The following is a 14,993-nucleotide window of genomic DNA, read 5'->3' on the forward strand; positions in this document are numbered from 1 at the left end:
CCAAGGGGACTTGGGGGACACGGCAGCCACAAAAATGACGTTTCTGGAGTATAACAACTACTTTAAAAGTAAGTACCATACAATTAAACAGAAATAACACTTTCAAACCAGGAAGATATTTTTCTCAAGTTTTGTTGCATAGTGTAATATTTAGGTAAAAGGCAGTAGGGCAAGAGGACCACATTAAGATGGAAAGACTGGAGCAGGAGATGATGGGGTGACTTGTAGGTCTCTAGGCTGGATCTACACTGCCATATAATCCAGTACAAAGCAAATAATCTGGATTCAGAAAGAGGATTATATGGCAATATAGATGGGGCCTCTTTCATAGGGTGGCCATGAATTGAAGTCGACTAGATGTCTCCATGTGTCTCCACCCATGCTCAAACCATTACACCACACTGGTACAAGCCTTCCTCTTTTCTTACTGCCTTCTCTCTTACTAAGCTTTTTTTTTCTTTGATAGTGAACCAAGTCATGATATGGCTGAAGTGTGACAGTTTGGTCATCTTGGCGTCAAACTTTGTTTGCTCTCGGACCAATTTATTTGTCTTTTTAGCAGGACACTATTCATAGAACTCTTCTTCAGCACATCTCAGTGCTCCTCCTCACACCTGTCTTCACTATCCAGTTTTCAGCCACACATGCAGTAGCATAGACAATTGTAACTTTAGTTTCCAGTGATAAGTAAACTTCAAGATCTTGTCTACTGCCTCCATAGTTATCCTTCCGAGTCCTAGTCTGATTTCTTGACTACAGTCTTCACTCTGCTAGATTATTTCTTCTGGCTCCCAGTCAATTAGGCTTATATATTTTTTTTGGCCTCATCTTTAAATTCTATGTTTTTTAAAAATGTCTTGCCAAATAATTAGCATTGACACAACTCAGATCTGAGAAGGGTGCCCCACATCTAATCCCATGTCATCTCAGAGTATATTGTCCCCGTTGAGCGCACCTCAGTTCTCAGGAATGGAGCCACTTCATTCCCTTATGCTTTTAAAAGAAAGCCTCTGCTGGCACCAGCTGACTTAAAGTCAAACTACAATGCTGAATTTAGAATTTTTAAAAAGTATATTTTCAGCAATTTAAATGAGTTCTTTTAAATGTCAATATGCAGTGAAGGTGAGATTATGACCCACTGACATTAGTTTATGGCTCAAACCTAGCCCAATATCACCCCCTTTAATCCATAAGCAGATAAGATGGGTGGCATTATTTTTAGTCACTAAAAGGAAAGAGCACGGGATATTTAGAAGCATTTAAAGACGTACTTATTTTAGTGAGCCTAAATCCAGTTTCTTCAAAGTGGAAGTACTTCTAGGTTCCTTCTGCTTCCTTCTATCCTTTCTGGATTCAACTAACATGGATATATCCTTGAAATCCCTTTTTCCTGAATTATCACTCTATTAATTCCATTTATACCAGTGAGATTGAAATAGTAAAGTTAAATAATTTTACTTACATTGAAATAATTCAGATTCACTTTTAAGCAAATGGGTTCCCCTTTAAAATCTAGGTGCCTGCTGCAAAGATCCAACTACTAAAAAAAATTATTTTAAAGATTCATTCTCAAATTTTAAACACAACCCATACCTTTTGTCCAAATTTCAACAGAATTTGTGGCATGAACAGGCACTTTTAAAATTCTATCTTCACAGAATTGAACAAAACAAAGTAAAAACAAAGTCACCGAAATGCAATTCTTTCAACCTTTTTCCTCTTTGATAACTTTCAATCAGAATAACAAGAGTACAATAATCCATGTAACAACTCTGATAAACCACAACTAAGATGTTCTGGTGTGATTTGCTGCAGACATCATCAGAGATGTATACCATTTTTATCAAAAGGTAATTTATTATAGGAGCCCCAGTGGCGAAGTGTGTTAAAGCACTGAGCTGCTGAACTTGCAGAACGAAAGGTCCCAGGTTCAAATCCCGGGAGCGGAGTGAGTGCCCGCTGTTGGCTCCAGCTTCTGCCAACCTAGAAGTTCGAAAACATGCCAATGTGAGTAGACCAATAGGTACCGCTCCATGCAATCATGCTGGCCACATGACCTTGGAGGTGTCTACTGACAACGCCAGCTCTTCGGCTTAGAAATGGAGATGAGCACCAACCCCCAGAGTCAGACATGACTGGACTTAACGTCAGGGGGAACCTTTACCTTGTAATTTATTATAATAGATCTAAGGAACAATATTGCACATATTACAGATTATTAGAAAAGGTGTACACTCAATTATAAACTATTACCAACAAACATTGACTTCTGATTTGTGCGTTAGGCTTTCAAATAAGACAAGACTTTGTATTTTTATAGTATGGAAGTGCACATTTAATTCACAGACCTTTTATACAAAAGAAAGGGAATATACAACATTCTTCAGTAGTTTCTTTTTAAAAAAATGAGTACATTAATAGCATTCATGTATGGTACGGCTTACATTCCTAGTCCTAGACAAAATTGTGCCCATAGGGAACTTTAGCTTGCAGGAGCCCAACTTTTTGTAGGATGGAAGAATAGTAATATTAGGCTTTTCCCAGACACACTCGTATATGCAACCCTCTATGGAAGCAGATTCAACATGTGAAGGTTGCACATTTCTTGGCTCTTGCCTGGACCTTTTTTTCCAGTTGCAGTAAAGCTTGTGTCAGAGGAAGAGTGTGTTGAAACCTTTCCTTGAAAGTTTGCAAGGGAAGGGATTCCACAACTGACTCCAAGCCGTTTTTGCTACTGCTGGACGACTTTCACAGTTAAGACTTTGCCCCCAGTGTTAATATACATGTATGACTGCAGCCAGTAATTATGTGACGTAACACGCCAAGCAATCATCTAGTAACATATTTTTCTCTCTCAAATAGGCTAGTACACATGTCTGCTTACAATAGATAACTGAACATGAGCTATAAAAGAATTCTAAAAAGGTTTGGGTGGAAATGTGGCTTTGCTTCCTCCTGAACAGATAAATGGAAAGATTAAACCTTTTAGAAGCATAATAGTGTCTTAATTGGAAGACTATGCAAACAAGTCCTACATTGATTTCTAAATTCATGATATGAATCATAAGCAATCATATTAAATACAGACAGACATTTTTTGAAAAATATTCCTGTTTTCCTATTCAAACAAATGATAATAAGAATTAAAATGTTTCACTAAATTGTCAGGGTGAACTTTAACCAAAATACTAACATATGCAGATCTTACAATGCTATTGAAGAAAACTGCTGAGAAAAGAAGTAACTTGTTTTTCTGCAAAACCTGATTGCTTAAAATGATGCAGACATATGAACTGTGCAGAGAATTTGTATTAGCTTCAGGGCCTCTGTATTACTAAACCAAAAAAAGAAAAGAAAGGATTTTAAAGGGAGACAATTAAAATAAAATTATGTCTTATTCCCCCCCCCCCAAAAGATAAAAAGATAAAAAGCATTCCTTAAAATATTAGTGGTTTTCTTAGTGGCAACGAAACAAAGACACTGGGGTAGTGAACAAGATGTAGATATAAGTTATTTTAAATGAAAATTAATTGACATCAAACTATATAAACATATGAGCCTTTCAGAATGCCAACATCCTTGTTTTAAAGGCTCATGGCTTTTTGGGGGGGGGGGAGGGAAAAAATTTATTTTTTTTGGTACACGTAAGTTTCACTTTAAAGTCTAATAAGGAAGTTCAATGCAAACAGTACTCTGACTTTTCCAAGAAATACAAGTGGAAATATAACTTCGCATACATAACACTTTTCAGGTTGTGTCTTGTGCAGAACCAATGAGATCTCAATGTACAAAGATTTTCTGCAAATAAAGATATCCTGCTGACCTCAAAGTGCTTTCACTTATCAAACTTTGGAAATATGTAAGGGCTGCAATTTAACACACAGATTACACTTCAGAAAGGCAGTACTTTTATTTTCCTGTGAAGGCAGCCATATTTTACAAAGCTTAAAAACTAAGTAAACACATGCCAAGTGATTACTTTCACAAGTACATCGTGGATATTGTCCTGATACTTTAAATATTAAAGCTTTCTCCACAACCACAGGTTCCTTTGATATTTGGATTATTGAAAACAAATTCACTGGTCAGCTTGTCTTCTATATAATCCATTTCAGTTCCTAGAAGGGTGAGTTGCGCTTTCTTTTCAATAAACACTTTAACACCTTAAGTAAAAAGAGAATAAAAACAGAATGAAATTTCATAGATGCAAAATTTATTAGCATAATGGCACACATTGTTGGGTTCTAATTTCCATCTATCAGGCTGATAACATCTTGCAAAATTTACATTCCCCATTTCCTCACTAATTTTATAAAATCTCTTTTCAAAAGAATTGACAACTTCAGGCTCTATTTAATTTGGTTTCATGGAACCTCTGTATGGATTCCATATTCCTCTGCAAATAAAATGCTTTCATAATTTATAACTGAGAAAAGTGGACTATGTAGTCATAGTCTGGACCTGCTGGTTTATATTAGCTGTATAATTTTCCAATTTTTGCATGATGGTATCATTAAAAATTGTATTTTACAGTGTAAGAACTATGATCTTAAACTTGAAGAACTTGGATATGCTCCCTCTATAATATGGGACTTACTTCTAACTGAGCACCTTCAATTATTGGGTCTTTAGCAACTGGTTACCAAACATCATTTTACAATTAAACATTATGTTTATCGGAAGAGAACAGTAAGTTTGCTCTGCTTTACAGACTCTTATTAAATTTAAGAATATGCTTCCACACTCATCAAAAAGAACAAAGATGAAAGTTAACACCAAATAAGGAATATAAATATGATTTCAGAGTCTTGATGGTTCAAAACCACACTTACCATCCTGTTCTACTTCTTCATCTGAGTCCCCTTTTGATTTTGTATATTCTAGAGTGTATGAAAGTCCATTACAGCCTCTTGTACGGACGCCAACTTTAACTCCTACCTGAAACAAAAGTTTTAATACTGAGTTCGTTTTCTTAAAAAGATAGCTAAAACCAGCTAATTACCCTACATTTAATTCAGGGGTTCTTCTCTATTCCAGATGAACAACTACCAAAATCCGACACTACTATCTTATGCTGGGTGGGAGTAGAGTCATGGGCATGTAGGCTATCATAAAGCCAAAGGCTCCCCCATATCAACTACTGTTTCCAAAGAAATCCAAAGTTTCAACACCTAAAGAAATGTAAAACTATAGTTTTATACATACTTATTAGTGAGTAAGTGCCACTAATCTCAGTGACACCTTTTTCTAAGCAGATGTGCAGGGCTAACTGCACAAGTTAAACATCACTAAAATCTCATTCATCTTACTGGCATTAAGTGTAAGAAATGCTTGGAAGACTGGGACCATTGCTTCCAACTATGTAAACAAACACCAAAAAGCAACAGCCAGAAAAGGCTCAAGGTCCAGAAAACTATACTACAAACACCTGCACTATGGAATTGGCTTTTATTGAGAGAAAACAGCATTGAATTACAATGCTAAATTGGTTGATTTGTCACTCAAGAGGTTCAAAAAACGCAATATCATATTTTACAAGGTATATCATAAAATTGCTGAGGGGAAAAACCCATATCAGTTTGAAAAAATGACTTTCCACATTGCTGAAAATGCAGTTGCTGGATTGATATTTTCCACATTTAAAAGAGATGTCACATCCACTTGTCAATGTGGAATAACAACTCTGTTTTATGAAGCAATATAATCATCACATCTCATATAGCTTCATAGGGTTGTTGCAGTATTACATCAACAGAACACCGAAAACGATTATCAAATATATGAAGAATATTAGAAATACCCTACACATTTACTTACATGATCAGGTTTGTCTTTAAGTAGTTGTTTTATCTTATTCACAGCAGAAGGAGTCTGAAAAATATTTCAACATTAATGGTATCAACTGCATCCTGTCATGCCAAATCCCATTTTATACTTTTATAAACAATGCACAAATGATCAGGGTAGCAATTCTATCTCCTTACTCGTCATATTTGTCAGTTTCTGCATCTTTTGGAACACCTTTTGTGAAGGGCAAAGGTCAAAATAATGTAAAGCTCCACTAATGCTTTGTTAAACTTAAAAAATACGAAAAAGAAATGCATAAAAAATTGCAGAATAGCACCTTGAATACAGTCCAGATGTGTTACTTATCCATCCTTCTTTCCCGTGTGCATGCTGTGATATCCAGATACAGATAACTTAAGAGGTGGAAATTGTGTAGCTCCTCACAACTTGAATGGTTTTAGAAAGAAGTCCAAGCCAGCATAGACAGAGATGAAGAATACTTGAAGTTGCAATTTTGCAACATTTGGAAATCTACACAACAGCAGTGCCTGTTTCTTAGAGAGAAGACAGTACAAATCTACTCCCGCAAAGAATGAACTAGCTGGGCTTTCCTTAATGCAATTATTTTCATGCTTATGTGGCTTTCCATTGACCAAGATCTTATAGTATTGTAGTGCTGGTATAATTAGGACTATGATCATTTTACTGTTTTATTTATATGCCACATTTCTCCAGAACTGGAACTCAAGGCCATTTACAAAAATTATAACAGATACAGAAAAAAACATATAAAACATACACTGTTGAATAAACCCTGCATAGAATTAAAAACAATGTAACCTCTATTAATTAAAAATACAAGAAATAAAGCCAGTACAGCACAGCATTAAAAACCCCTTCCTAATAAACAGATGCTTCCTTAAAGACTTTGAGAGAAGTGAGGATGAAGTGGTGGAGGAAGATTGTGCACGTGTTTTAAAAGTTGTCCCCAAAAAAACCAAACCCCCAAACAACTGCACTTTCATTAGCATCATGAACTCCCCCTCTGTAACATTCATGGTTGTGGAGCCATGTTCTTCTATCTGCAAGTAATATTAAATCTAATGAAGAGAGAATGGTGCAGCTATACTCCTCATGTTGTCATGTGTCAATGCATGAACTACACCAGGGGTCCCCAAACTAAGGCCCGGGGGCCACATGCGGCCCATTGAAGCCATTTATCCGGGCCCCGTGATGGCGGCTCCCTCCTCCGCCTTTCCCGCCTCCTCTCTCACCTGTTGTGTGCCTTCTAAAGATTTGCTTGTTTATAATGGAATTTTAATTATTATTTAATTAATAATTTACTAATGGGTGCTTTGCCAGTGCTTTTGGTGCACAAAGGCAAAAGGGGGTTGGACTAAATGGCCCTTTTCCAATTCTCATTATTATTATTATTATTATTATTATTATTATTATTATTATTGGCACAAAGACACAGCATAACACAGCAAACGAGATCTCTCTCTCTGCTGGATTTCGTATCACAAAATCACAAGTTGAACACTTCCCTGGCATTTAGGACTGTGTGATGTATGATGATGATGATTAACAACATTGAGGCTGGGTGGCCATCTGTCAGGGGTGCTTTGCTTGTGCTTTTGGTGCACAAAGGTAGAAGAGGGTTGGACAAGATGGTCCAAGGTGTCTCTTCCAACCCTCTTTATTATTTTTATTATGATTATGATTAACATTGAGGCTGTATTTCTTCCCGTTTGGTTTTTTTTACTTCAAAATAAAAGATGTGCAGTGTGCATAGGAATTTGTTTATTGAGTTTTTTTCAACTATAGTCCGGCCCTCCAACAGTCTGAAGGGCCGTGAACTGGCCCCCGGTTTAAAAAGTTTGGGGACCCCTGAACTACACCATTGTTCCATGGTTTTATATGCTATTTGTTTCATTCAGTTTGTGTTTTATTTTAGATGTACTTTTTGTTTTATGTTTTTAGGAACTTTGTGCCGGGTGTAAGTGGCCCCAAGTCCCTTTGGGGAGATGGTGGTGGGATAGAAGAATATTTTTAAATTATTATTATTATTAACCCTGTACTGAGCAGAATTTAAAAACACACTCAAGAATATGTGTGAGAGAAAGCTTTCTGTTGTTGTATTTTCCCACAACAAATTAACACCCCACATTTTTGCAGTTCATCAATGAGTAACTTAATGAACAATATCAGTCAAATCTTATTTCTATAAAGTGGTGATTGACTATATTTTTCAGAGAGCTCTAACTCCCAATTCAAGTTCTGTCCACATATTAAATCAGTATATGCATAGAGAGGACGAAAAAGAGAGAAAAAAGGGATAGCAAGACAAAGAGACAGATGAATTTGTGTTGGCCCTATTCCCCATTCTTTGTACTTTTGAGTGAACGAGTATTTGTATTTGAAATATTTTAAGGCCCTTTTTAGGGAAAATAGCTGACCTCATTGGTTTTATATATAAGGCATATTGCTATACAACATAATTTCAACACAACCATAACTGTTATTATTTTGTACTTCTATATAATTGCAGATACCAAAATGCATAGAGACCAGGCTACTACCAGTTTTGCATTATTTCAGTGCTATAAGTCAGTAACAGCTTATGCATCACAATTATTCCAGAAATATAACATTTATTCAGGTTCTTTAATGTGCATTTTTTCATGTTTGGCAAGATTTCCTTTTTGACTAAATGTTTTTCCACATTCCCTGCACATAAATGGTCTTTCTCCAGTGTGGGTTCTCTCGTGTATCATAAGGTTTCCCTTCTGAATGTAGCTTTTCCCACATTGGGAACACTTGTATGGCTTCTCTCCAGTGTGAACCCTTTCATGATTCTTAAAATTCCCTTTATGATCAAAAACTTTCCCACATTCGGTGCATTCATATGCTTTCTTTCCTGTATTAAATCTCCCACGTACTCCGAGGCCTGAGCGCCAACCGAAATGGCTTCCCGAGAGGTGAATCTTTTGGTATTCTATGGGTCCCCTCTGATCAAATCTCCATTTCATGCTGGGTAGGGGTCTCTCCATCCTTTTCTCAAGGTTAGCTACATGCTCATTCTCTGATCCCTGATGACTCCCACACCTTATTCTTCCCTCATAGCTCTGCAAAACATTGCTTGTTCTCAATGTGTCCCTTGATTCAATTTGATCTGGATTCTCCGGATGAAGACTGTTTTCCTTGTTCTCAAGGATCTGCCTCACTCCCAGTGAGCTCCCTTCACCAACTTGCTCCTCCTTGCAGAGGTTCCTTTTCCAGGCATCTGGGGACTGAACATGGCCTGTCTCAGAGGGCTCCACATCTGCCACCAGCCCCAAAGCCTGCGACATTGGGAGCTGCTCCATGAGCCCCATGGCTTCCTTCTGTTTAACTAGGAAATCCTCAGCTAGAAGGACAGCCTGGGCACAGGTCTCTGGGCCATGTTCCCTGACCCATATCTGCATCTCCTGAGGCAGGACAGTCAGGAACTGTTCTAGGATCAACACCTCTAGAATCTGCTCCTTAGTGTGCTGCTCCACTTTTAGCCACTGGTTGCAAAGCTCCCGGAGCTGGCTATAGACACCTCTAGGCCCCTCTGTTTCTTGGTAGCGGAATTGCCTGAAGTGCTGGCGCTGCCTCTCCCTGGCATTGGACTCCCCTTGCAAGATTGCTGCCTTCACTTTCCTGTAGTCTCCCTTGTCTTGGGCACTGAGGCTGCTGAAGGCCTCTTCAGCCTCTCCGCTGAGGGCCGGCAGAAGAAGGGGAACCCATTTGTCCTGAGGCCACCGGCAGGCGGATGCAACTTGCTCGAAGGAGGCCAGAAAACCTTTAGTGTCATCCCATGGCGGTGTGGGTTCCTCAAACATGTGGACATGCTCCCATTCTGAATGAGGGCCCTGCAGCGTCCTCAGGAACTCCTGCCATTGAGCTTCCCAGCGTTCCTGTAGCCCCTCTTCTGGTTCACGTTTCACCTGCCGTGGAGATGCCACAGTTTGTAATTCTTCCAGTCCCTTTTATAATTGCGGCTTTTGTTCCCTCCAATGTCCCATGCTCAGATCTGTACATGCAAAGGGTCTATATGCGCAACTGGGAATCCTGGTGTAACAAGGATTCTCAACTGCACAAATAACTGTACCCGTATGGAACCTGTTCTAACCTTTCACTGACCCACATGGAGGCTGGGGAAGGGGCAGTGGATATGATCCCATTCTCCATTCATGCACTGATTTAACACTTAAAAAGCATATGTAACTTAAGAAATAATCTACTTATGTAGTACACAACTTTTGGGACATATTAAAACATATACTAACAATTTTCAGTGCATATAAAAATTCATTTAAAATGTAAACAATGTAAACAAACATACAGATTACTGACATATTGTACCTTAGAAAGTTCATAAATATTATATAAAATATTTTCCAAATAAAACTTCTAGCAGATGTGAATTACATTGTTTGAAGTTAGGCATTTATTCAAACAATTTTAGCAATCAGAAAAAGAATAATATAACATGGAAGGATTAACAAATAAAGCAAACACATTACATCAGATCCCAAACTATAAGAGCATTGGGAATGATGTTAGTTAGAATTCCTTCTACTTCATCTCCAAAAAACCCCATTCATGGAGCAGGTTATGTACTTAAGATTTACACTTCTAGTGATATTTGGGTCCCAATCATGTGTATAGACCCTACACATCTAAAATACATGGTGTTAACTGGGCTAAGGGCCAGTAGACACTTGGGGCAGTGTCAGCTAGTTTGAACCTGTTTGCCTTCATGCGTCCACTTATCATACTGACTGGAATGTAGAGTTATCAATTCTGCTTTGGCCCAGGACAAATATAATTCATATTCTATAGTTCTTGTTCTTTTTGTTAACATAAATCTACAGCAGGTGCATGTATGTGCATTCAAGTCACCTGCTGACTTATGGTGACCCTATAGATTTCATAGTTTTGCACGTACAACTAGTTTTAGCTAAGTTTTAGTGGAATTTCCAAACAACTGCTTCAGTTCCAACAAGAAAGGCCTTGAAAGTAATCAGATACGAATATTGGATTTTTAGTTGGTACAATGTGCTTGGTATATGTTTGACTAAGTGTATCCTGTTGTTGAGTGCCTTCAAGTTGTTTCTGACACAATCCTATCATAAGGTTTTCTTGGCATGATTTGTTCAGAAAGTTTGCCCTTGTCTTCCTCTGAAGCTCAAAGTGTGACTTGCCCAAGGTCACCCAGTGGGTTTTGTGGCCGAGTGGGAATCTGGACTCTAGTCTCTAGTCTTAGTCAAATGTCGAATATGGGGAGTGGGGTGAACTCCCGCTGTTAACCCCATCTTCTGCCAAACTAGTAGTTCGAAAACATGCAAATGTGAATAGATCAATAGGTACCGCTCTGGTGAGAAAGTAACGGTGCTCCATGCATCATGCCGGCCAAATGATCTAGGAGGTGTCTATGGACAACGCCAGCTCTTTGGCTTAGAAATGGAGATGAGCACCAACCCATAGAGTCAGACACGACTAGACTTAATGTCAAGGGGAAAACTTTACCTTTACCAATGTCTCATGGATTCAATAAGTCTTGGGATGGTGTTAGCTGCCTAAATCCCCATGAATTCAGTGGGTCTATACCAGACATGGGTAAACTTTAGTCCTCCGGGTGTTTTGGACTTCAGCTCCCATAATTCCTAACAGCTGGTAGATTCAATGGGTCTACTCTAGCATTGATTGACATTCTTCCCATGTACTCAATGGACCTTGGTTGGTTGATTTCACCAATGAGTTCAATGGATCCACTCTAGCCTTGATTTCCTGATCTCGCCTGCATCCAATGAATCTTGGACATTATACTGTGTTCCCTCACTTATCGCTGGGGTTTGGTTCCAGGACAACCCGCAATAAGTGAAAATCCGCAAAGTAGGGACATTATATTTATTGTAAGAGTCATACATTATTTAAGTAGTTGTACACTATTTTAAGTCTTTATCAACCAATCGTGTGTTGATAAATCGCCTCCTTCTCCCGTTGCCGCTTGGGCTCCTTTTCTCTCCCTTTGGCTTCTCCTTCTTCCTTCCTTAGGGTGTAAATAGCAATTTTTTATTATTTATAATAGTCTTTTAGAGTTTATTGAAAAACCGCAAAACAGAAAATCCACAAAAAGTGAACTGCGAAGTAGTGAGGGAACACTGTACATATAAAATATATATAGTGTATTTATAAAATATATACATGATATTTATATATAGTATGTGTACATATATAGTAATAAAGAGTGGCTTACAACAGCACGCAATGGTGCCACACAACATATAAAATACAGCATATCAGCAAGTTCAGCAGCTCAGCAGTTTAACCTACTGCGCCACCAGGGCTGTAGCCAGAAAAAAATTTCGGGAGGGGTTTTGAAATTTTTTTTGGGGGGGGGGGGAGGGTTGAACCCCTGACCCACCCGCCCCCCGGGTTCAGACCTGTCAATATCTGCTTGAGATAGTGCCTGGAGGGACTCTTAATGTTTTACGTCTCATAGACTTAGCATAGGGATTTGGTTAACCAGTTAAAATTCATGAGTAAACCAGGGGTTTTTTTTAACCTGAAAAATTTCGGGGGGGGGGGGAGGTTGAACCCCTACCCCCCCCCTCGCTACAGGCCTGTGCGCCACCAAGGGCTCTGAGAAAGTCAACACTATCCAAAGCCTCACTGAATCCATTGGTGAAATAACACTTAAGATCCATTGCTTATGGTTATTTGTTTATGTGGTTGTTTTTTGGTACGGCATTGAATGTTTGCTGACTTTGTTGTTCACTGCCCTGAGTTCCTTCAGTGGAATTGAACAGTATATAAAGTTTTCTTATTTTTAGTATTTATTACTACATCACCTGATTCGATGGCAGTCTCCTACCCAAGTACTAACTAGGGCAGACGTGCTGAGCTTCAGAAAGGATCTGGTGTCATTTGGGTATTTGGGCTGTTCATAATAGGATTGAAATTGAAATTCAGCCTCCAGCAGTTGTTCCAAAGTCTGATCTCACAGGGACTCCAACTCCCACGAGCCCTGATCATTGGCCAAGACAACCGAGGCATCTGGGAGTTGAAGTCCAAAACACATGAAGGGGTTTGGGAATCACTGTGATACTGGCAGTCTCCCTTCCAAGTAGTACTAACTAGCATTGGCCCTGCTTAGCTTTCACGATCAGTTAAGGATCTGGTGCAAAAAGGGAGGGCGGGGTGGCCTCTCTCGGAGGACCACCAGACTCTTCCCCCTTCACTGAGACCGCGCATGCGCAGTACGCTTGTTTACCAACAACCCCACCCCCCACCTTGAGAGAGAGAGAGCGAGGAGACGCGGTTGCTCTTCGCCCGCAAATACTGACCAGCGTCAGGGCGGCTCGCGTGGCTTGGATTTTTCTTTTGCTCACGGCCCGGACGGTGGCTCTGACCATCGAAGAAGCCATTTCTTCGTCTGCTCCCCTCCTCTCTCGCTCAGCCCCGTCCTCTCAGGTTGTCCATGGACACGGCGGACGAAAGGACGTCCCGGCGCACTGCTGACGTCACTGGAGGGGCGGGCACTAAGGCGAGGACTGCCTTAGTATTGGGGAATTCGGAAGCTAGTGTGACGTGAGGCCAACCCGCAGCCGTCGTAGATAAGATTCTGCCCCTTCGCCTTTCCTCCCCGTCTCCCGTTAGCCAATGAGCGAGAGGAGAGTCCGAAGGGGGCGGGGCTACGCCATGCCTGTTTTGCCAAAGCTGAGAGGCGTCATAGAGGAAAGGCTGCAGACCAGGCTTGGGCCCTCCGGGCGGTTTTGGACTTCAACTCCCATCATTCCTAACAGCCTCAGGCCCTTTCGCTTAAGCGGCTGAGGGGGAAAAGGAAAGGGCCTGAGGCTGTTAGGAATGATGGGAGTTGAAGTTCAAAACCGCCCGGAGGGCCCAAGTTGGCCCAGGCCTGGTCTATCATAAAAACATGGAAAAATTTATTAAACTGCAGCACACGTTGCTATAGTTTTGCAGTGAATCTCTGATGAGTCACAGGCCCTTTCCACACAGCTGTATAAAGTCTCACAATATCTGCTTTGAACTGGGTTATCTGGCAGTGTGGACTCTTGAGAACCTAGTACAAAGCAGATATTGTGGATTAGCTGCCTTGATATTCTGAGTTATATGGCTGTGTGGAAGGGCCCTCAACCAATTCAACCTATAATAATAATGAAACTTTATTTATAGCCCACCACCATCTCTCAGAGGGACTCGGGGCGGCTTACAAATCACTCAAAGGTGCAAATACACAAAATACAAAAATGGCAACAATAATAACATAAAACAGTAACAGCCAACATAAATATCTCACTTCACAAAACCCCCTGCTTAAAATCAGTAAAAAATACCAATAGCTCTAGGTTTATTATTATTATATGGTCCCGGTGGTAATAGGCACACTGGGTGCCGTGCCAAAAGATCTCAGCTTGCATTTGGAAACAATAAACATTGACAAAATTACAATCTGTCAACTGCAAAAGGCCACCTTACTGGGATCTGCACACATCATCCGAAAATACATCACACAGTCCTAGACACTTGGGAAGTGTTCGACTTGTGATTTTGTGAAACGAAATCCAGCATATCTATCATGTTTGCTGTGTCATACTATGTTGTTGTGTCAATAATAATAATAACACTTTATTTATATTCCAACCTAGCTCCCCAAGGGGACTCAGGGCGAATCACAGTACATACATGCAAATATTCTATGCCGTTTGGACTGACAGGATAGAATCAGATCAGCATTCAATGCCATTATCAGACATATCACATATACAGACAGGCAGTAGAAACTATTAACATTCTCCAGTTTTCAGCTTCATGAGGGTATGCTAGATTCGTCACAGGGGGAGTTGCCGCTTCTTCATCCACTGTGACACCGAGTCCTTTTTGATGGTAGTACTTCATGTTCTTTGCACGCCACTGGCAGTTTTATGGTGTCATAAATTAAGTTAAATTAGCCTCCCCGTATTAAGCAGTACCTAGAATTCTCTAATCACAGACTCAGCTATTTTCAAACTGCTCAGGATTATTAATGGTCAGGAGCTCAACTCTGACCCAGTTTTGAACCAACCAACTCTTGGTCAGTCGTGATTTATTGCGTTGGCTACTAACCAGCTGTGCCACAGCTCAGCCCCTCAATCATGTAAAGTGCTTAGTAA

General features: G+C 39.8%; 1 protein-coding gene across 2 annotated transcripts; it reads right to left on the reverse strand.

Moving 5' to 3' along the window:
• Positions 1-3,885: 3,885 nt before the first annotated feature.
• isca1 (iron-sulfur cluster assembly 1) lies at positions 3,886-13,503 on the reverse strand. Of its 2 annotated transcripts, XM_003216457.4 has the most exons (4): positions 13,167-13,422; positions 5,818-5,871; positions 4,833-4,938; positions 3,886-4,163 (listed from the first exon to the last, which is right to left on the reverse strand). In XM_003216457.4, the coding sequence occupies exons 1-4, from the start codon at positions 13,245-13,247 to the stop codon at positions 4,015-4,017; spliced, it is 390 nt and encodes a 129-aa protein (XP_003216505.1). In that variant the 5' UTR covers positions 13,248-13,422; the 3' UTR covers positions 3,886-4,014. The 2 variants fall into 2 exon arrangements, with proteins under 2 accessions (XP_003216505.1, XP_062828128.1); XM_062972058.1 differs by lacking the exons at positions 3,886-4,163; positions 4,833-4,938; positions 5,818-5,871 and adding an exon at positions 6,484-9,761 and having other exon boundaries at positions 13,167-13,503.
• Positions 13,504-14,993: the final 1,490 nt, after the last annotated feature.

This window comes from Anolis carolinensis, chromosome 2, assembly GCF_035594765.1.
Source record: "Anolis carolinensis isolate JA03-04 chromosome 2, rAnoCar3.1.pri, whole genome shotgun sequence".
Classification (NCBI taxonomy): domain Eukaryota; kingdom Metazoa; phylum Chordata; class Lepidosauria; order Squamata; family Dactyloidae; genus Anolis; species Anolis carolinensis.

Coding starts and splice junctions, on each gene's coding strand:
- isca1 (XM_062972058.1), bottom strand. CDS start 13,247: ATGGCTTCTTCGATGGTCAGAGCCACCGTCCGGGCCGTGAGCAAAAGA. Junction 9,762..13,166: donor CGCGAGCCGCCCTGACGCTG/GTCAGTATTTGC, acceptor TCTCCACGGCAG/GTGAAACGTGAACCAGAAGA.